The sequence below is a fragment of the Capricornis sumatraensis genome, chromosome 8, assembly GCF_032405125.1.
Source record: "Capricornis sumatraensis isolate serow.1 chromosome 8, serow.2, whole genome shotgun sequence".
NCBI classification, from domain to species: Eukaryota; Metazoa; Chordata; class Mammalia; order Artiodactyla; family Bovidae; genus Capricornis; species Capricornis sumatraensis.
Genome location: NC_091076.1, coordinates 32,365,064 through 32,388,172, shown reverse-complemented (window position 1 = coordinate 32,388,172; position 23,109 = coordinate 32,365,064). Strand labels below are relative to the sequence as shown.

General features: G+C 39.2%; 1 protein-coding gene and 1 pseudogene across 1 annotated transcript in view; one reads left to right on the top strand and one right to left on the bottom strand.

Annotated features, from left to right (window-relative positions):
* INTS4 (integrator complex subunit 4) overlaps window positions 1–23,109 on the top strand; it is a 107,013-nt gene that overhangs the window by 69,702 nt on the left and 14,202 nt on the right. Inside the window, exons 14-18 of the mRNA XM_068976518.1 lie at window positions 2,609–2,742; window positions 3,929–4,086; window positions 10,424–10,517; window positions 13,011–13,091; window positions 15,426–15,556. Coding sequence (XP_068832619.1) covers window positions 2,609–2,742; window positions 3,929–4,086; window positions 10,424–10,517; window positions 13,011–13,091; window positions 15,426–15,556 — 598 coding nt within the window. The remainder of the gene's footprint in view (window positions 1–2,608; window positions 2,743–3,928; window positions 4,087–10,423; window positions 10,518–13,010; window positions 13,092–15,425; window positions 15,557–23,109) is intronic.
* Window positions 560–1,315, bottom strand: LOC138082988 (proteasome activator complex subunit 1 pseudogene; annotated as a pseudogene).

Below are 23,109 nucleotides of genomic sequence, written 5' to 3'. Positions count from 1 at the left end.
CAAATATAGCTTAAATATTAATTACAGGTTTTTTTTTTCTCTCAATGTAAAAGAAGTCAAGATGTAAGCAGTCTGCTGCTGATGTAGTAGCTCCACATTTCTTCTTCTTCTTCTTTTTTTTTTTTTAGTTTTTGGCCACTCTAAGAGGCATGTGGGATCTTAGTTCCCGAACTAGGGATTAAACCCATGCCCCCTGCCATTGGAAGCTCAGAGTCTTAACCCACTGGACCACCAGGGACGTCCTGTTTTGTATTTTTATTTCTGATTTTCCCTCTGTTGCAAAATTAATACACATAGAAAACATTTCAAAGTGGAAAAAAAAATTTCATGTTTAACAGCCAGAGTCTTACAAGCTAAAGTAATTGTTAATATTTTGGTGTGTTTCCTTCTCCCTTTTTATTTATTTATTTAGTTTTTGGCAATGGTATGACTATATTTATTGTGCCTGGGAAGCAAGATGAGGAAGCAGCCTCAACATGCAGAAGGTGGGGAAAGTATGGAGTCCCCTGTAAAAGTCAGGAGGTCTCTGCTGGACCCATCGCAGAATGAGAGGAAGCTCTCAATAGATCATTCCCTTCATTTCTTCCCTGGGCTTTTGGGCTTTTCAGAATTCTTCAGGATGATGATGTATAACACAGCATAAGCATTGTGGATCTCCATGACCATCAGCCAGATGTCCTGGTACTCTGCCTCCTCCAGCTCCCACACCAGTTGTCGATAAAATCCATGTGGGGCTGCTTAGCTGCTTTGGTCATGGCATCACCATGCTCAGAGAAGTGCTTGGGAGATTTGTGTGTGAAAGCCTTCCAGTTTGGTGTGAAGGGCGGTTATCAGCCCAAACACCTTATGGACAGCCACTCCAAAATTGTTCCCCTCCTCAATCTGAGGTATCTGCAGCTGCAACCAGGTGGTGACCAGATTGAGCTTCTCAGTGACATCCTTGATTTCAGGCAGCACACGCTGCAGGAGGACCCCAGTCTTCTCATTGCAGCTCACTGGGCTACATCGTGGAGGACCTTTGTCTTCATCTTCCCCTTTCTTCTTTTCATCCTTGTCTTCCTTCTCTTGCTGTTTTTTCCTCTCCTTCTTCTCTTTCTCTTTGATTGGATCAAGCCTGGGATGCCTACCAGAGCCTTCAGATTGGCTTCATTGAGAGCTAGCTCCTTTAAAAATGCATCCCCCAAAAAAATACATCCAACTCAGAAATCTTCGTGGAGAAATAGCTCCCGAGCAGGTTCTCTGTCTTAGTACTCAGGTCTTCATGGAACACATCCACCTTGGCTTGGGCTTCAGGCAGGACCCTGAATGTGGCCATGGCTGGGGTGGGGCCTAGCGCTGCATACGGCTGGAAGAGTGGGTATGGGAAAGTGAAAGCAGCGATTACTCCCCACATGGCCTTCCTGGATAGTGGGAGTGGAGGTCCTAGAGGAGGCCGGGACAGACCAGAGAGAGGCGGGGAGGCAGCCTCACTGCAACCAGGTGGTGACCGGGTTGAGCTTAGACCCCTAGAGCCCAAGAGGTACCTTCCTGCTTCCCCACCTCTCCTTCTCCCTTTTTAAGAGCTTGGGTTTGGGATTTTGTTGTTATTTTTTTTAACATTTTATTTCATCAAACAACATTTGGTGATAGATAGCTGCTATCATATCCCCTATACATTTTGGAGCCTAATATTTTCAGTTATAATAAAATGCTTCTGATACAATATTAAACTAATATAATTTTTAATGATTGTGTAATATTTCATCAAGTAGATTAAACAGAAGTTGTATAATTGTTCTTCTGGTTTTGGACATTTAGGTTGTTTCTGATTATTTGCTATTATTTGAATGATTCTCTGTTTGATTTTGAGATATGGAATTACTCAGGATTCATAAGATTCTTAGGGTGGTAGTTTAGTTTCTAAGTTGTGTCCAACTCTTGCAACCCCATGGACTGTAGCCCACCAGGCTCCTCTGTCCATGGGATTCTCCAGGCAAGAATACTGGAATGAGTTGCCATTTCTTTCTCCAAGGGGTCTTCCTGACCCAGGGCTCGAACCCGAGTCTCTTGCACTCAGGTGGGTCTCATGTGTTGTAGGCAGATTTTTTACCAACTGAGCCGGCAGGGAAGTCTATAATCTTATATCAAGTTATTATCCAAAGAGATTGTGCCAGGATATACTTTAGTAGGCATTGTACCAAAGCTTCTATCTGTTAGTATTCTCATCAGCAGACATAATTTAAAACAACCTTTCTTGGAGAAGGAAATGGCAACCCACCCCAGTATTCTTGCCTGGAAAAGTCCATGGACAGAGGAGCCTGGCGGGCTGCAGTCCATGGGGTTACATAACTGAGCATGTGTGCATGAGGGTGGAGGGAGATGGGTTGGTAGCAATAAACTGGTAGAACTAAAAATAAATAAATAAATAGAGCAACCTTTCTTTGGTAATTGGAGGGGTACTTGGGGAAATTTGGTGTGAGGTTTATATAGCTCTTTGAATCTGCATTTGTTTGTTAGAAAAATTGTAGTCATTTAGCAGAAATTTGAGGGCTTAGAAGTAGAGGCACAAAATTCTGGCCAGGCTCAACCTTTGATACTTCCAGGTTTACTTAACGCACCTCTTTATCAGACATTGCAGTTTTGGTTCTTATTTTCAATGCTGCTAAAACCTGTCCAACGATGCCTGCATTGTTCTCAGATCACACCTTCAGGCACTATGCCTACCTTCGAGACAGTCTTTCTCATCTTGTTCCTGCCTTGAGAGTATGTTGAAAACATCTTTTGTCCATGTTTTTGCTTGTTTGATTTTTAGTCCTTTGTGGTAAATAGCAGAAAGCAGAATGTATATTTTCTGAAAATACATTCATTAATTCTCTTTAACTCTTATTTTGTACTCCTGCTTCTGAATCCTTTACCTTTTAAGAACATTCATTTTTCGAATGTACCTGGGTTATTGACTATGTTGTATTAGGCGAGAAGAAGCCTGGAACATTTCTTACTTTATTTATTTATTTTTTAATTTTTTGGCCACCTCATACAGTATGTGGGATCTTAGACCCCGACCAGAGATTGAACCCACACCCCCTGCTTTGGAAGCATGGAATCTTAACCACTGAACTGCCAGGGAAGTTTCTGGAACAGCATATTTTAAATCAAGGATTCAATCCTGTTATATTTTAATAATTACATAAAACTGTGATTCTCAATAAGTTTACTTTTTAATAATGTTATAAGTTTATGTTTTATATGTTTATTTTTTAATAATGTTATTTTAAAAACTGAAAGAAAACATTTTTGATGAACCATACTGATAATAATAGCAAACACTGAGTGCTTTGTGCAGGCACTTTGCTAAGCTCTTTATTTGAATTTACTCATCGCTACTTAAATAACTCTAAATTTAGAATAATATATGTACATGGTTAGAAAACTTAAACTATAAACTATAAACTTCTCATCCCTTTCTTGAAAGGTAGCCACTTTTAGCAGTAAGAACAAGAATTGTAATTATTAATTATCATAATATAAAACATTTTTATAGCATGCTGTAAATGTTTTTTAATACAAAAATTTATTTGGGAATAAATCATCAGTTTTCTATGAAGTGAATGATCAATAAAGGTTAAAAATAAATGCGGCATTAATTTTTAGTCTCATTTCTGTGGTTAGCCCATTTATTATAGTTAACAATAGAAAATAATATTATAGCATTCTCTTTTCTTTTTCTCCTTGCAGCTTGTGGCTGGCTGTATTGGGTAGACCATGTTCATTTTTTTTCTCTTTTTCCCTTTCTCCCACTTAAGCCGAGGAAGGAGAAAAAGATTATTTACAGAATTACCTAGCTCTTTTTCCTTTTCTTTGTTTGATTCACATTTTTTACCCTGGTTTCTTTGTTTTACCAAAAGTTGGGCCACAGAGTTGATGGTGTAACCCCACTGTGTTTGCTTAGTTACCAGGTAGAAAGCTAGTGTCGTCAGGTCTTTCTCCCAATATCACACCTCAAGAGGATCCTTCCCATCAGTTCCTGCAGCAGAGCCTCGAAAGGGTATATAGTCTTCAGCACCTTGACCCTCAGGGAACCCAGGAGCTGCTAGAGTTCACCATCAGGTGAGGTTACTGATCATTCTTTTCCTTTGACAGAGTTAATGTCGTTATGCTTGGCTTGACCCTTATGATTTCTAATGTTGGTTATAGGTTGATTTTTCTGACTCTGTTGACATGATTTTATGATGTTTTTATTTTGAATTAGATTGTGGTTTAAGCATATGACAAAGAAAAGGTTTCTGTTCATGACTAGATTGATGATTAGTACAAAGCTAGAAGGAGTTAGCAAAGAAGCTGTTTTCAGCTTTTCTTACCTTTATATATATATATATTAGTTTGAGTAACAGAAAATGCAACTAACAGTGGTTTAAACAAGAGGAAAAGTTAATTCTTTCTCATAGGCAGACAGCTGAGGTGGCTGATAACCTAGATTCATTCTTTTCTTGTTCCTCCATCTTCGGCATCAAGTGGCCTTTGCCTGAAGATCCAAACTTCAACTGTCTCCTATATAATCCAATCTCGAGAAAACAGGAAAGAGTAGAAGGGCATCGTTTCTACAAGCACTCCCTTTAAAGACACTTCCTGCAAAGTTGCATGTTCTAACATTCTTGTGTCTCATTGAGTGGAACTTAAGTCACATAGCTATATCTAGCTGCGAGGGGCTAGGAAAGGTAGTTTTTGTGCCAAGTGACCAGTGCTTAGTTAGCGCATGGTGACTCTGTTACTGAGGAAGAAGGGAAGGATATTGATAACAATCAGCAAACTGTCAGGCTCTGTTGTAATGTCCTGAATGATCTGAAAAGAAATGAAACCCGTTTGCCTTTAGCAAAGGCAGTATCTGTCTGCCTCTGTAAATAGGGTTTGATTGAGACACAGCATTTAGCAACTGCTTTCCTGCTGCAGTGGTTCAGCTGAGTAGTTACCATGGAGACACTATGGACGGCAAAACCTAAAGTATTTACTATCTGATCCTTTATGGAAAAAGTTTGCTGACCCTGAAGTGCTGCCTCAATCACATTTTCTTTCTCATCTGCTCCCTCACCAAGGTGATTAAATTTAGAGACTGCTACTGAAGTTGTTGGTGCTGAGCCTAGGAAAATAAGCTCTACTTCCGACTCACCCGTAGCTAAATAAACATTTAAGTTTTATCCTTGACACTTTACTAACCAGTTGGCATTAAGAAAGTACAGAATGCACGAAAGTTAGCTAGTTTGGTCATTAGCTGCAATGCTGGCTTTTTGGCTTTTTTTTTTTAAGCTAATGAAACTTTATTAAACAATATTTGAAAAAAACCAAAGGGAAAAAAAAAAGATAAATCTCCAAATCACCCATATACAACAGAAACACAAAGATGCTATACACTATTCGTTTCAGATCCACCCTGGCCCTCCACTAGGTAGACCACTGGCGTTTTACTTCAGTAAACATCTTGGTTTGAGTCACCCTCATGATCTCGGTTTTATGAAGTGATAGTGCTGCTGGACTTTGGGCTGGTCAGATGCCCGTTGTACTGCTGTGGTCCATCCTGGGCACTGTGTTTCTTATTAAGTGCATTCTTGAGAAAGGTGGCCAGGATGGTGAAAAATTTGGAAAGGAAAGCAGATGGTACAGTAGTTAACTGATTACCTACTATGTTTTACAAACATTATTGCAGTTAGATGTTTTGAACCATTTCACAAAGAAGTAGAAATTTGGGGAAATGAAGCAGTTTGTTAGGAAGTAGAACTGAGATTTAAATCTAGCTTTATTTGACTCTAAAACTGATGCTGTCTGATATGCACAGTGAAGGGGATTCTTATATCTGTGAAGAATAGATCAGATGACCCCTCGGGTTCTTCAGAATGTACATTTTCTATAGTTGTTGAAAAGTGAACTATTAGTCCAAATTTCATACAGAAGTTTCTCTGATTAGGACTGTGGCCATTTACTTGTTAGTACTAGTATCAAACAAACAAAATTCACCGTCATACACATTGTCCTTCGTTGTAATCTCAGCAAGCATGTCACCCAACTAAGATTTCACCTCATGGCTATAGTTCAGTGATGGTCCTGGGGGATGAATTTTTGGTTTGTTTTTAGAACTTGACAAAACTACTTGACATAACTACTACTTGACATAACATCACCACTGTATTTTGGGTGCTTTATAGGAGCTTAGTAAGTATTTGTTGAAAACTTTAGTTATGGTGGCTTAACCAGGAAGGAAAACTTCTAAGATTTTTATTGAAAGCATTTTCTTCTGGTTATACCTCGTCTTCAGTCTCGTGGATTTGATCCTTTGTAAGGCTCTGCTGTCCTTGATCATAACAAGAACTCTTTTCTATTAAGTGCCCACTATGTATGCACTCTTCTAAGTGTATTATGTACATTGTTTCTTTGAATTTGAAAACAATCATAAGAGAATTATCCAACTTTTACAATGAGTGAGGGAGCCTGGGTTCATTAATTTGTTATATGATTTTTCAGCACCCATCATATAACAAGCATTGTACTGGGAAAAGGGACACAGTCATAACAAGACATAGTCCCTGTTACAGGGGATCTTACAGCCTGGTTGGGTAAATAAGGCAAGCAGTATTGTGCTTCCCACACAATACAGTATGTACAGGGTTTTCTAGAAGATGGAAGAGGGGGCTTAACCCTTCCATTCATGGCTTAAGCAGTGACCAGAAGAATGAATATAAATTTGCCAAGTGAGGAAGGGAGGAAACTGTCAAAGGCAAGAAACAGCAAAGGCCTAGACCAGAGCCTAGGTTGTTTAGAGTCCTTCTGTCAACACACTGCTGTGTTTTTGGATAAACAGTGTATGATATGAAAGATCTAATACAATGAGGTTTAAAATCTAAAGACTTGTTTCAAATCAAATAAGAAATGTAAAAAATACCTGGAGTGAAAAGAAAATGAAAACCTGACAATCTAAAACCTATGGATGTAGCAAAAGCAGTTCTTAGAGGGAAGTTTATAGCGATACAATCTTAACTCAAGAACCAAGAAAAATCTCAAACGACCCAAGTTTACACCTAAAGCAACTATAGAAAGAAGGACAAACAAACCCCAAGGTTGATAGGAGAGAAATCATAAAATCAGAGCAGAAATAAGTAAGAGACTAAAAGAACAATAGAAAAGGCTGATGAAATTAAAAGCGGGTTCTTTTTTATTATTTTATTTTTGGTTGCATTGGGTCTTCATTGCTACACGCAGACTTTCCCTACTTGCGGAGAGCAAGGGCTTCTCTCTAGTTGCAGAGCCTAGGATTCTCATTGCCGTGGCTTTTCTTGTTGTGGAGCCTGGGCTTTAGGTACAGGGGTTTCAGTGGTTGTGGCCCTGGGCTTAGTTGTTCGGCAGCATGTGGAATCTTCCTGGACCAGGGATTGAACCCATCTGGGCCCCCTGCATTGACAGGCAGACTCTTACCAACTGTATCACCAGTGAAATTCCTAAAAGCTGATCCTTTGAAAAAGTAAATAAAATCGATAAATCTTTAGCCAGATTCATCAAGAAAAATGGGGTGCGGGAGGGGCAAAACTCCATAGCAGCTTGTGTCAAGCAAGTCTGTCAGTATCATTTTTCTAGCATTATTTGCTCATTTTGTATCTCTTTTCACATTCTGGTAATTCTCAAAATATTTAAGACTTTTTCATTATTATCATATTTGTTATGGTCATTTGTGATCAGTGATCTTTAATGTAACTATTGCAAAAAGATTATAGCTGGCTGAAGTCTCTGATGATGATTAGCATTTTTTAACAAAAATTGTTTTTAAATTAAGGTACTTATACTGTTTTCTTAGACACAGTGCTGTTGCTCACTTAGTAACCTCTGGTGTAGTATAAACATAACTTTTATGTGTATGGGGAGAAAGTTTGCATGCCTAACTTTTTTGTGATACTTGGCTTTATTTGTGGTGGTCTGGAACTGAACCCACGATTTTCTGAAACATGCCTGTAATTGCAGTTCATGTAAGGATTAAATGCACTCAAGTAAGGAAGCATCCCTCACACCTAGTACAGTGCACATAGACGGTGCTTTTTGTACCTTTTTCATTAACAAGTCCATAGTCTCCTGATGAATGTCTGAACTGAGGCTTCCTAAGGATTGTGGGCATAAAAAGATACAGGGAGGAAACACTGGGACACAGAATGTTTTGAGCAGGGCTAGAAATTTTCTATTTTTGTTTGTATAATAGTTCAGATTTCCTGTAGCTAGTTGGGTTGCACCTTATTTTGTGCAACTCAGAATAATTGTTACAATTCAAGGATGGTAGAATGACTTAACACTTGGGAATGGTCAGCTAATGTATAGTCAGCTGGTCAGTGTTCTCTGTAATGTAAGAGAAGGCAGAATCTGTCTGTAGATGATATGGTTCCAAAGTAGAATGATTCAGGGCCATCTTTTGCAAGATAGATATTAGTGGTACAAAAAGGGAGAGACCAGCTAGCCACCAAAATAGCATTTTACAGGTGTGGTTAGCTAGTACAGGGTCTTGCCATTCATTGTGATAGATTTCCACACGTGAACAGGCTCTCTAGGATCAACTCAAACCACCAAAACTCAGAGACAATAGTGTAAGCCACAGACCCCAATTTATTCAGTCACTTTGGAAATAATTCTCTCTTCCCATCTCCTTTTTGGTATCAAGGAGGCAACACTAGCTATCAGAAAGTTGCCCAAGATAAGAGGGAAGGACTTAGTCCAGTGGACAGTTTTGTACAGGCTGCTCTGAAACCTGATATATTATGCCAGCCCTGAAAGAGTTAACTTCTCTCATTAGCCAAATTTTTAGGTTTCCCACACTTACGATTACTATATGAAATCTTGATATGGACCTTAAAAAACCAGGCAGCTTTCTATGAATTTTCTTGAGATGGGTTGTTAGTTCTAAGTATGGTATGGTTAAGTAGTTCATTTATATCATTAAGGACCCATTTTCTCTCTGCCTCTTTGGATTTTTCTTGTCCTCAACATTTGCTTTATCCCAAGGCTTTTTTTCTTTTAGAGTTGGAGTATAGCTGCCATTGGTAATCAGGACTATAAAACATTCTTGTTCAGTTTAGTGAGAGAAAGAGGGAGCATGAGTGATTCGGAGACCACCATCAAACCTGCTTCACGTTTCAAATATGAGTCCTTCCAGGGAATTTCCTGGGGGGTCCCAGTGGTTAGGGCTCCATGCTTCCACTGCAGGAGGCACAGATTTGATCCGTGGTCAGGAACTAAGATTGCTGCATGCCACACATCACAGCCAAAAAATAATAATAAATCCTTTCCTTCCAAGTAGGACTGATAAGGTCACATAACCAGGGAGATGACATGTACCAGTTGGTTTAATCCAGTTGGACTCTACCTAGAACTAGGTTTGGGGACATCTCTTGAACAAAATCAGGGTTCACTTAGTAGGAAGTAGGAAGGGTTCACATTATTGGGAAGAAGTAGAGCATAAATTTGGAGAAGGCAATGGCACCCCACTCCAGTACTCTTGCCTAATCCCATGGACGGAGGAGCCTGGTAGGCTAGTGTCCATGGGGTCTCTAGGATTTGTACACAACTGAGCCACTTCACTTTCACTTTTCGCTTTCATGCATTGGAGAAGGAAATGGCAACCCACTCCAGTGTTCTTGCTTGGAGAATCTCAGGGACGGGGGAGCCTCTTGGGCTGCCTTCTGTGGGGTCGCACACAGTTGGACATGACTAAAGCAACTTGGCAGCAGCAGCAGAGCATAAATTAGGTAAGCAGCCAATAGAGCCCACTACAATGCTTCAAAAAAATCTTTTTCTGATGATATAAAACTTACTTGTCCATTGTATAAAACATTTGGAAAATAAAGCATAGTTGGGAGAAGGCAATAAAAACAACCCTAATTCCTCTATCCAGAAAACAGTTTTCTGTCTTTTTCTTGTGTGTGTGTGTGTGTGTATGTATAGTTTTTATATAGTTGAGATCATATACCTTATTACCATATTATATTTTAACACTTGTAAAATATTCCATTGACTGGATGTACAGTAATCTATTTAATAATTCCTTTACCATTAACTATTTAATTACTTTGTTTTACTATAATAGTCCATACAACAGTGAATATTGTGGGGCATAAAACATTTCATTTGTTTTGAATATTTCCCTGCTATCTCTCAGGATAAAACTACTTATCAAATTATTTGATTATATGTGTGCCTTTTGTAATGTATTACAGTTTTACTTTCCAGAAGAATTATATCAACTTAAACTGCTAGCAAAATGTAAGTGAACCAGTTTCATTATAACCACTTCAGCACTGGGTTCTGTCATTTAAATTTTTTTTTTAACCAATTTACTAGGTATAAAATGATAAATGCTTTTGACATGATCTTTAATTGTCATTATCCTTATTCTCTGTTTGACTTGGGGTTTTATTTATGGCAGGGATCTGCAAAGGCTTGGAGAACTTCAGTCTGAATTGGCAGGAGTAGCTGATTTCTCTGCTACCTATCTTAGGTGTCAACTTCTTCTCATTAAGGTTGGTTTGAATCCATTTTGTTCTTGAATATGATGCTAAGGATGCACTTTAATGGATTCAGCAGTGTTTGAGGCCTTAAGTGGAAAAATATATGGTCTTATGCAGCTGCTTAGCAATGGGGAAATTATGTACTCTGAAGTATAATTACATTTGTCTCTAATTAAAGAATTGTTAACTCATATAGGAATTTTAATTTTTTAATTTTGAAGAATTCTTTTATTATATAATTGGAGCAGATTGGATAATTAGTTGCATTAGAATCCCAAGGATTTTAACTGTTTTTAATAATTTGATTAGCAAAGATCTTATATAAACATATATATATTTGTAATGCTAATTTCATTTGGTCAAAGTCAAATTAGTCAAAGGTTGATTTCATTGCTCTTAAAAGGGCCAACTTGCTGGCATTTCATAGTAGGTAGTTAGATTATATGTATATAATATGTATGTGTGTGTTTGTGTACCAAGTTAGTACCAAAAGGCTGTTTCAGTTTACTGAGTTGAAAACCAATTAAACTAGCTCAATAGCTGTCAGCTTCTGCAGCAGAGTTCTGCTGTTAATTCAGACTTTTGATTTTGGAGAGCCCTCTCACTTGATAAAACTTACCTTGGCTTTAGTCCTAAGTGTTGTTAGTCTTCAAAGCTGTTAGTGATATTTGACCAAAGTCAGAATGGAGGAGTCAGAAATTATTAGCCACTGTAAGATATGTGATTTTAGGGTGATGAGGTGTATGTATACATGTGAAAATGGATGTGTACACTGAAGTAGGTTGGGATTTAAACAGTCCTAAATTGGCTAGATAGATTCTTTCAAATATATATACCTTTGTAACCATTAGCCCAGTTAAGATGTAAAACATTTCCATTACCCCCAAAAGTTCCTTAATGTCCCTTTGCACAGTTATTTGGCTTTTCCAAGTGTCTATAAAACAAGGCTAATAATTACTCTACCCGGGTAAGAATTGGTAGCAAGCAGCATGTGAAAACCCTTGGTCTGTTGTCTGGTACATAGTGAGTGCCATGTCATCATTGGTCTTCTTCCTTCTTCCTTGGCTTGCTATCTTCTGCACTGGAATACCAAAAGGCCTTTGAAAAGAACCTACTTCTCTTTAGTAGGAAAACAGAAGAGATTACTTCAAAATGTGATATAATGTTATATACCCAAATGCTTCCCAGGTGGTGCTAGTGGAAAAGAACCCACCTACCAGTGTGGGAGTCCTAAGAGGCGCAGGTTCGATCCCTAGGTCAGGAAGATCCCCTGGAGGAGGAAATGGCAACCCACTTCAGTATTCTTGCCTGGAAGATTCCACGGACAGAGAAGCCTGGTGGGCTACAGTCCATAGGATTGCAAAGAGTCAGACATGACTGAAGTGACTTAGCGTACACACACCCCAAAAAGCATACAAAATTACTCTGATTTCTACAACTACAACTATATAAAAAACATGTATATGAGAAATTATTGGAAGCAAATATTCGAAAGCAGTACCTCTGTTAGTGGTAGTATGATTCAGTAGTATAATTTTAAATTTTCTATGTTAATACTCCAGACTTGCCACTGTCTGATAGTCACTAGGTACATGTAACTGTTGAGCACTTTAAATGTTCATATTGAGATGTGCTGTAAGTATAAATACACACTGGATTTCTTAGACTTAGTGTGAAAAAATGTGAACTATCTAATAATTTTTAAAATATTGATTGCATAGTGATATATATTGGGTTAAATAAACTGTATTGTTAAATTAATTTCACCTGTCTCTTTTTACATTTTTTGGTTGTTATTTTTCTGTCTTTTTTTAAATTTCAAAGATGTAACTACTAGAAAATGTAAAACCACATCCATGGCTTATGTTTTATGTTTCTGTTGGACAGTGTAAGTCTAGGTTTTCTGAACTGTCATTATGTCTCTAATTAAGAAGGACTGTGAAAATAAGAGACTACAGCAGAGGTTTAGATGAGATGCCATAGGGATGGATAGGAGAGGCGAGAGATGGAAGGTAAAATTCGTGGCTATAAGTGATAGTTTTGAATATAGAGAGTTAGAGAGCAAGGAATCTAGGAAAGCTTCTTGATTTTTTATTTGAGTATGTTGGTCAGGTGATGGGGGTGTTCACAGATAGTGAGTAGAGCAAAGAAAAAGGAACCAAATCACGGAAGAAGGGTCTGGGCTGTCAGGGTAGTCCATGGGCTTTGAGATCAGGAGGTCCCAGAGCCTCAGAAGCCTAGCTTGCCTGGACACTGTGATGAGGCCTTCATGTCTCCTGCACTCTGCTTGCAGGCTATGGTCTGGTACCTGGGGTCTTTGGGCCACAAACTGAATAGGGGAGGATTGCATTTGGCCCAAATCATTGGTCTCTGCTTTGGCTTAAAAGAGTAAGACTGAGAGGAGGTCTAGATCACAGTAAATTTTCAAAGCAAAACAAACTTTTAAGTCTCAAATGATATGGCACCCTTTTTGACCTCTGGTTCTATTCTTTGCTGACTTGTTAGGCCCTGCAGGAAAAGCTGTGGAATGTGGCCGCCCCTTTATATTTGAAGCAGAGTGATTTGGCCTCAGCAGCAGCAAAACAGGTAAGCTAATTGAGACCTTCTCCTCAGATAGGTATTTGTCCAGAAATTGTGTTCTCTAAGTCAGTTAGAGTCAGAGGACTTCACAAGGCTCTGCTGTGGCTCCCCACTTCCAGCCTGTGGCAGAAGATAGTGAGATGAGGAGCAGCATAATTAGGGGACACAGCACTGGCTTTCTGTTCTGTTCCCATGTCTGCCTCTAATTTGCTGAGTGATAAAGAGCAAGTTACTTAATCCCTCTGATTTCTAAGATTTCTTTTGTGTTCTAAAATATTACTTAATTTGTATTTCAGAAATGGGGGCTTCCTTGTTGGCTCAGTGGTAAAGAATCTGTCTGCCAATGAAAGCGATGCGGGTTTGATCCCTGGGTGGGGAAGATCCCCTGGAGAAGGAAATGGCAACCTACTCCAGTATTCTTACGTGGGCAGTCCCATGGACAGAGGAGCTTGGTGGGCTATAGGAGCCTGGAAATCCATGCAGTTACAAAAGAGTTGGACACAATTTGGTGACTAAACAACAACAAATTTCAGATATGCTAAAATTGAATAATAATATCATGAGTCTTTCATCTGAAAATGTAGCTGAACTCATTTTGAGGTGGTTTATATTTTCAACCTGTACCATCTCTCTCATTTCTTTAACCATCTCTTGAATATTTAAAGGTCCTTATGTTTCTCCTCAGTTCATTAAGTAGAATTTAATTTTACTTGCCTCAGGTGTCTTTCTTCCTAGTTTTGAGCAATTTCCCTTCACTTTTAGGTAATGGCATTTGCTCTTCTGGGTCATGCCTTCCTAACAGTAAGTTTGTATATGACTAATTATGACCCAATTGGAAGATAATGATGGTGACTATGACTGTTACATTATAGTTCACTAAATGATTTCAAGTCTGTTTTACTTAATCCTCATAATAATCCCATTCGATGGAACTTCCCTGACAGCCAGTGGTTAAGACTCTGTGCTTTCAGTAAAGGGGGCACAGGTTCAGTCCCTGGTCAGAGAACTAAGGTCCTGAAAGCTTCATGGCGTGTGCGCATGCACACACACAGAACACTCACACACACCCAATTAGATAAGAAAAAGTATTGAGTCCATTTTTCAGATGAAACAGCACTCGGCAAGGTTATAGTCAGAGAGCTATAGGTAGTAAATCAGAGACTTGACCTCAGATCCTCTGATACCCAGAGTCCATTTTCTTTCCACTATTCTGCTTGATCTCTACTCTGGTCCCCCTCTCAGACCTACCATGTGGCCTGTAGGAGAGTAGCACTTAATGACTACAGACTGGAGATGGGCCATGTTGGGAGGGATGGGACCAGGAAGCAGTAATCTGGAAGAGAGAAAGGAATTACCGTGCCATGCAACAGTTGGGCTTCCCTGGTGGCTCAGATGTAGAGTCCGCCTGTAAGATGGGAAACCTAGATTCGAGTCTTGGATCAAGAAGATCCCCTGGAGAAGGAAATGGCAACCCACTCCAGTATTCTTACCTGGAAAATCCCATGGATGGAGGAGCCTGGTGGGCTATAATTCATGGGTCACAGAGTCAAACGTGACTGAAGGACTAATGCTTCACTTTCATGTGACAGTTACTGTGTTAAGCACCTTCCATGCCCCATTTAATCCTTTAAATTTTATTATGTCAGTGCTATTTCTTCTGCATTTACAGTTAGGGAAACTGAGGCACTGTGTTATTAGGAGATATATCTTACTGTTAGTTGTAGGAGAACCTGGAGTCGTTTCTCCAACTCAATACCTTCAAAAACAACAGAAGGGAAAGAGAAACATCATTAGAGTGAGTTGCTGCCTTGGATAGAATAGAACAAGAGCTTAAGATGCACTGGGCTTGAGCTGAGGTCACAGATACTGTTTTCTGCACTGATTCCCTCCCTAAAATCCCTCTGACAGACCCAGCTCATGGAGCAGACTAGATGACTAACAGCTGGGTAATGGTTCCTGATACTAAACTCTTGAGGGCCTTTCTTGAAGATTACGTTTCTATGCATATCCTTTGCTGCCACGCGCAGTGAATTTGCTTTAGAGTTACATGCAGTGCTTTACAGTTTTATCAGTGTATAAACTTTCATATCTTTATGTCATCAACTGAATAATATTACCAGATGACTTTATTTTAATTGACAAAATAATTTATCCTCTTTTCATAAAGACTTAAAAGATTTCTCTTAACATGAATATTAATTTCTCTCAAATTATATCAATTTCTATAAACACAGGCACTTAAAAATCTCAGTTCAGAATTAAAGCATAGACCTTAAAAAAAAAAAGAATTCTGGTCAGATCTGTTTCACTTAAAATTCTGTGCTGCTGTTTTCCTTACAGATCATGGAAGAAACCTACAAAATGGAGTTCATGTATAGTGGCGTGGAGAACAAGCAGGTGGTGATTATCCATCACATGAGGCTGCAGGCCAAAGCCTTGCAACTTATAGTAACAGCACGGACTGCTCGAGGGTAAGATGTGTGGTTGGCAAAAAAAGGGTGGCCCAGTCCTTTTAAAGACACCTAAAAATACATTCAGAGATCTCACCAAGGTTAATGATGCATGAAATTATATTCCCTGGTGGCTCAGACAGTAAAGATTCCGTCTGCAATGTAGGAGACCTGGGTTCCATCCTTGGGTCAGGAAGATCCCCTGGAGAAGGAAATGGCAACCCACTCCAGTATTCCTGCCTGGGAAATCTCACGGACAGAGGAGTCTGGTGGACTACAGCCCATAGGGTCACAGAGAGTCAGGCACGACTGAGTGACTAACACTTTCAGTGTTACTTTTCACCTAAGGGATATTGCAGGCTCTTCATTTCTTGAGATATTCCAAATTCCATTCTTAGATCATATTAGATCCCTGGCAAAACCCTTCAGTGGCTCTCCATTTCCTACAGCAGAACATAGGATTTCATCTGGCAACGAAGTGTACTATATGATCCCTGATAGGTTTTTTCAAGAATTTCGTGTCTGAACCATTTTGTTTTCTCTTCTGACGGGATTAGTGCTTTGTCTTAGGCAGTAAAGACAAATTTTGAGACTGTCTGGTGCTGTGAGACTACTTTGTTCAGATCTTGACCTTTCTACTTACTCATTATTTGATTATAGACACATGTTTTGTTTTTTCTTTAGCCCCTCTGAGCCTTGTTTCCCTGCCTGTAAAATGAGAATGATGATAGTATCTATCTCATAAGGTTTCCATGAAGAATCAGTCAGTTCAGTAGATCAGTCGGGTCCGACTCTTTGCAACCCCATGGACTGCGGTACGCCAGGCCTCCTTGTCCACCACCAACTCCCGGAGTTTACCCAAACTCAAGTCCATTGAGTCGGTGATACCATCCAACCATCTCATCCTCTGTCGTCCCTTTCTCCTCCTGCCTTCAATCTTTCCCAGCATCAGGGTCTTTTCAAATGAGTCCATTCTTCGCATCAGGTGGCCAAAGTATTGGAGTTTCAGCTTCAACATCAGACCTTTCAATGAATATTCAGGACTGATTTCCTTTAGGATGGACTGGTTGGATCTCCTTGCAGTCCAAGGGACTCTCAAGAGTCTTCTCTAACACCACAGTTCAAAAGCATCAATTCTTCGGCACTCAGCTTTCTTTATAGTCCAACTCTCACACCCATACATGACTACTAGAAAAACCATAGCTTTGACTAGATGGACCTTTGTTGGCAAAGTAATGTCTCTGCTTTTGAATATGCTGTCTAGGTTGGTCATAACTTTTCTTCCAAGGAGCAAGAGTCTTTTCATTTCATGGCTGTAATCACCATCTGCAGTGATTTTGGAGCCCCAAAAAATAAAGTCTGACGCTGTTTCCACTGTTTCCCCATCTGTTTCCCATGAAGTGATGGGACCAGATGCCATGATCTTAGTTTTCTGAATGTTGAGCTTTAGGCCAACTTTTTCACTATCCTCTTTCACTTTCATCAAGAGGCTCTTTAATTCTTCTTCACTTTCTGCCATAAGGGTGGTGTCATCTGCATTTCTGAGGTTATTGGTATTTCTCCTGGCAATCCTGATTCCAGCTTGTGCTTTGATTCCAGCCCAGTGTTTTTCATGATGTACTCTGCATAGAAGTCAAATAAGCAGGGGGACAATATACAGCCTTGACCTTTTGGAACCAGTTTGTTGTTCCATGTCCAGTTCTAACTGTTGGTTCCTGACCTGCATATAGGTTTCTCAAGAGGCAGGTCAGGTGGTCTGGTATTCCCATCTCTTTCAGACAGTCAAAGGCTTTGGCATAGTAAAGCAGAAATAGATGTTTTTCTGGAACTCTCTTGCTTTTTCCATGATCCAATGAATGTTGGCAATTTGATCTCTGTTCCTTTGCCTTTTCTAAAACCAGCTTGAACATCTGGAAGTTTATGGTTCATGTACTTCTGAAGCCTGGCTTAGAGAATTTTGAGCATTGCTTTACTAGCATGTGAGATGAGTGCAATTGTGCGGTAGTTTGAACATTATTTGGCATTGCCTTTCTTTGGGATTGGAATGAAAACTGACCTTTTCCAGTCCTGTGGCCATTGCTGAGTTTTCCAAATTTGCTGGCAATATTGAATGCAGCACTTTCACAGCATCATCTTTCAGGATTTGAAATAGCTCCACTGGAATTCCATCACCTCCACTAGCTTTGTTCCTAGTGATGCTTCCTAAGGCCCACTTGACTTTACATTCCAAGATGTCTGGCTCTAGGTGAGTGATCACACCATTGTGATTATGTGGGTTGTGAAAATCTTTTTCGTATAGTTCTTCTGTGTATTTCTTGCCACCTCTTCATAATGTCTGCTGCCATGAATAATGAATGGGGTAAAATGTGTAAAAGCACTAACATGGTGCTTGGTACAACATCCACTGGATCATGGAAAAAGCAAGAGAGTTCCAGAAAAACATCTACTTCTGCTTTATTGACTATGCCAAAGCCTTTGACTGTGTGGATCACAATAAGCTGTGCAAAATTCTGAAAGAGATGGGAATACCAGACCAACCTCTTGAGAAATCTGTATGCAGGTCAGGAAGCAACAGTTAGAACTGGACATGGAACAACAGACTGGTTCCAAATAGGAAAAAGAGTGCGTCAGGGCTGTCTGTTGTCACCCTGTTCATTTAACTTGTATGCAGAGTACATCATGAGAAACGCTGGACTGGAAGAAACACAAGCTGGAATCAAGATTGCTGGGAGAAATATCGATACCCTCAGATATGCAGATGACACCACCCTTATGGCAGAAAATGAAGAGGAACTAAAAAGCCTCTTGATGAAAGTGAAAGAGGAGAGTAAAAAAGTTGGCTTAAAGCTCAACATTCAGAAAACGAAGATCATGACATCTGGTCCCATCACTTCATGGGAAATAGATGGGGAAACAGTGTCAGACTTTATTTTTTGGGGCTCCAGAATCACTGCAGATGGTGACTGCAGCCATGCAATTAAAAGATGCTTACTCCTTGGAAGGAAAGTTATGACCAACCTAGACAGCATATTCAAAAGCAGAGACATTACTTTGCCAACTAAGGTCCGTCTATTCAAGGGTATGGTTTTTCCTGTGGTCATGTATGGATGTGAGAGTTGTTCTGTGAAGAAGGCTGAGTGCCGAAGAATTGATGCTTTTGAACTGTGGTGTTGGAGAAGACTCTTGAGAGTCCCTTGGACTGCAAGGAGATCCAACCAGTCCATTCTGAAGGAGATCAGCCCTGGGATTTCTTTGGAAGGAATGATGCTAAAGCTGAAGCTCCAGTACTTTGGCCACCTCATGTGAAGAGTTGACTCATTGGAAAAGACTTTGATGCTGGGAGGGATTGGGGGCAGGAAGAGAAGGGGACGACCGAGGATGAGATGGCTGGATGGCATCATGGACTTGATGGACGTGAGTCTGGGTGAACTCTGGGAGTTGGTGATGGACAGGGAAGACTGGCGTGCTGTGATTCATGGGGTCGCAAAGAGTCGGACACGACTGAGCGACTGAACTGAACTGAAGAGTTCATTATAATGGTAGCTGTTAGATTTTCTGAGAATGAGAATTGCTATGTTGCTCTATTTCATTGATTCTGAAATGTTCATTTAAAATTTTTAACTTCTCTGAAATCAGATATTTTGATGATGTGCTCTAGTTTGATTGAAAGTGGTTTTTGTTTCTTGGTGTTTCATAAAAGTTCATTTTAGGAATGATGGCACCATAGGTTTCGTGTAATATGTACTTAAGGAACTTGTTATCAGAGAGAAGACACATTGATGCTGAGTCCACTAGTTGTGTTAGCCTAAAAATCATGTAGAGAAACAAATATATGAGTGTTTAAGTAAACTCCTAAAAACACATTACGAAGAACATTCTGAGTGTTGTTTTATATCTTTGCTTATCTTGATGGTGGCCTGATATGGTCAGGTGGTGCCTTAATCTTAGAGATAGCCATACATTCATTTAGCAAATGTTAAATCCCTGCTATGTGCCAATTGTAGCTAAGAAAAGATAAGTGCTTGTGATAGCATCTATACTTTTTTATTTAAAGAAAATGGATCTCCTTTTCAGTTTATATACAATTATTGTAAACATTTAAATGTTGCAGATTAAACGAACAGTCTGTTCTCTGGTAATCTACCGCTTGTAAAAAACCTAACTATCCGTTTATATTATAAGTATGTGTGTTTAATATAGATTGAATCATAACATATTTGTCTACTGTGCCTTGTTTTTACTTCATCCAGCAATATGATATTTCATGTTTCCATGTCATTAATAAGATTCCAATATATTTGGTATTTTTTTATTATTTTTTTTTTTAGTTTACAATATTGTATTGGTTTTGCCATATGGCTGTGCTGGTGCTCTGTGTAACATATAAAATCTTAGTTTTCTGACCAGGAATCAAACCTACGCCACCTGCTTTGAACTGCCAGAGAAGTCCCTCATAATATATTATTTTATATTTTCCATTTGTACGCATTCCTGCTTCTCTTTCTTTTTCCTTGATTTTTGTTGGATTGATTGTTTTGTTTCTTTCTTCTTCCAGGGGTTTGACAGTTTTATACTATTCAAGTTTAAGCCATTCAAATTAGAGACAGTAGAACGTAATAATGGTTCAGAGGGCTAGGGTGCCTCATAGCTTAGATTCAGATCTTAACCCTCATTTGCAAACTTAGTAACCTTCGGCAAGGTGCTTAAGAACATCTCTCGATTTGTTTCCTGTAAGTGATAGTACCTGGATCTCTGTCATAAAGTTATTGTAAGGATTACTGAATTATTATATGTAAAGCCCTTAAAATGCTGCCTGACACATTGAGAATAAACCCTTAATAAATGTTAGCTCTTTTTAGTTGTATAAATAGTATTTTTACTCATTCTTAATAAATTGATTGACCTTATATTTATTAGCATTAAAAATAGAATTTATGATCACCTTTATCAAAACCATTTAATCAAAATACAAGTTTATTTGCTAGTCTCACATTGTTAAATAATTTATAATTTAGTTTCACGTTATCCTGTTTTTAAATTGCAGCTGATTTACAATATTAGTTTCAGGTATTCCCTATTTTTACAGATCATACTTCATTAAAAGTTATTACAAGATACTGGCTATAGTTCCTTGTGCTATACAATAAGTTGAATTACAGTTTTTCATGTATATCTTATTTTATGAATTCTTTCTTAAAATCTGCATCAATCTTTATAAGTACGTTGTCAATATTATTTAGCTCCAACTTGCCCACCACTGCTGTTTTTGTACTACAATTATCTTTAAAAAAAAATTATTTATTTGGCTGTTTGGTCTTATTTGCTGCATGCAGGATCTTTAAATTCTAGCACATGAGATCTAGTTCTCTCAACAGGGATGGAAACCAGGCCCCCTACATTGGGAATTCAGAATCTTAGCCACTGGACCACCAGGGAAATCCCCACAGTTGCCTTTTAAAATTCCCTGTTCTAATTCACTGTCTATCTGACTGGAACACATTCACTAGCAATTGTTTTTCAGAATAAGTACATAAGTAGTGTACTCATGGAGACTTTGCATATCTAAACCTTTCTTTTGCTCTCATACGTGAATGGAGTTCTTTCAGAACTAAATATTGCTATGTCTGTTTCGTTCTCTTTCCTTTGTAGTTAGCTTATTTTTCTCAAAGCTGTTAACTTTTCTTTTTAGAATTCAGAAATTTCTGAATATGTCTAGGTATGTGTTTACTTTCTTTGTTCTTATTGACCTTTAGTGGGACTTCAAAGTCTTAGCTCTGTTTTATCTCAGAATTTTTTTCCCTCTATCATTTCTTTAATTACTTTTTCTATGGGCTTCAATCTTCATACTGGATATTGTATCATCTGGCTCTATTTTTCCTACATTGTATCTTTTCTCTCATAATTTCAGTTTCTTTTTTCTATTTTGTAGTCTGAGTAAATTCCTCAGCATACTCTTAATTTACCATTTCAGTTTTCGTCATTTTCCCTTCTAGTGTTCTACTGTTGAACTGATTTCAGTATTATTGTTTATTTCTGTACCTTTTTTGTAGCAGTTTTTCTTGCTTTATCATTGCAATATCGTTTCAAATCTTCTCTTCAGTCTTAACTGAGGTTGTTTATTAGAATTTTTAAAAAAGGTTTCTGTGCTTTCTTGCCTTGATATTATCTCGTTGAGGTCTTCTTGGTTTTCTTGACAGCTCCTGATCATCCTTATAACATCTGCTAATTTTTCATTGTATTTTTATACTTACAAGTGAAAGTTTAGACCAGTTTAAACTGGTAATTGGTATGGGCTTGCCTAACAGTTACAGTCAGTGTTTGGTTTTCCCTAGTTGGCCTTGCTCTTACACTGAAAATGGGGTGTTCTTAGTGGTAGAGGCTTACTTCATGTACCATGTAGGTGAGGCTACCTGCGCTGTTTGGGAGTTTGTGAAGAGTTCTCAAATCTTATATTCTACTGCTTGGAAATTCTCCAGACTGGTTGTATGTAAGCAGGCCAGAAAAAGGTACTACTTGGCTAACTTGCTTTCAGTTCAGTCTCTACTTAGCTGGAGTTCTCTCTAGCTGTCTCATCCTTGGTGTTCTTCGGTTGGTTAACCTCACTAGCAAATTTCAGTTCTACTTCTGGTAGTTTTTCAGAATTAAGGAAGATTCAAGTTCTACACACTTTTCAGGAAAATAATTCAGGTTAAGACTAAGGTCCATCTAGTCAAGGCTATGGTTTTCCCAGTGGTCATGTATGGATGTGAGAGTTGGACCATGAAGAAGGCTGAGAGTCCCTTGGACTGCAAGGAGATCCAACCAGTCCATTCTGAAGGAGATCAGCCCTGGGATTTCTTTGGAAGGAATGATGCTAAAGCTGAAGCTCCAGTACTTTGGCCACCTCATGTGAGGAGTTGACTCATTGGAAAAGACTCTGATGCTGGGAGGGATTGGGGGCAGGAGGAGAAGGGGACGACCGAGGATGAGATGGCTGGATGGCATCACTGGCTCAATGCACGTGAGTCTGGGTGAACTCTGGGAGTTGGTGATGGACAGGGAGGCCTGGTGTGCTGCCATTCATTGAGTCACAAAGAATCAGACACGACTGAGCGACTGAACTGAACTGAACTGAACTGAACTGAATGTTGCTTTTAGAATACATTTCCATTTGCCATTTATCATTTATTTATCCATTCAACAAATAGTTATTGAAGAGCTGCTTGTTTCAGGAAATACACGATGAATAATATGAAGCCCCTACTCTGATGGAGCTTATGGTTTAGTAGAAAGTCTTTAGTCTTTCTACTAAAGACTGGATTATGCAGAACCTTGAGCCCATACTCTTCCTCTTATTTTAGCTTGCACTAGGCCTTTGTTGCTGCGCGAGGGCTTACTCTGGTTGCGGTGCGTGGGCTTTCTCGTGGTGGCGGCCTCCCGTGTTGTGAAGCGTAGGCTCTAGGCGTCCGGGCTTCTATGGCAGCGCAGCATGTGGGCTTCAGCGGTTGTGGCTTGAGGTCTCTAGAGCACAGGCTTAGTAGCTGTGCATGTCCCCTGCATTGGCAGGTGAGTTCTTATCCACTGCATCACCAGGG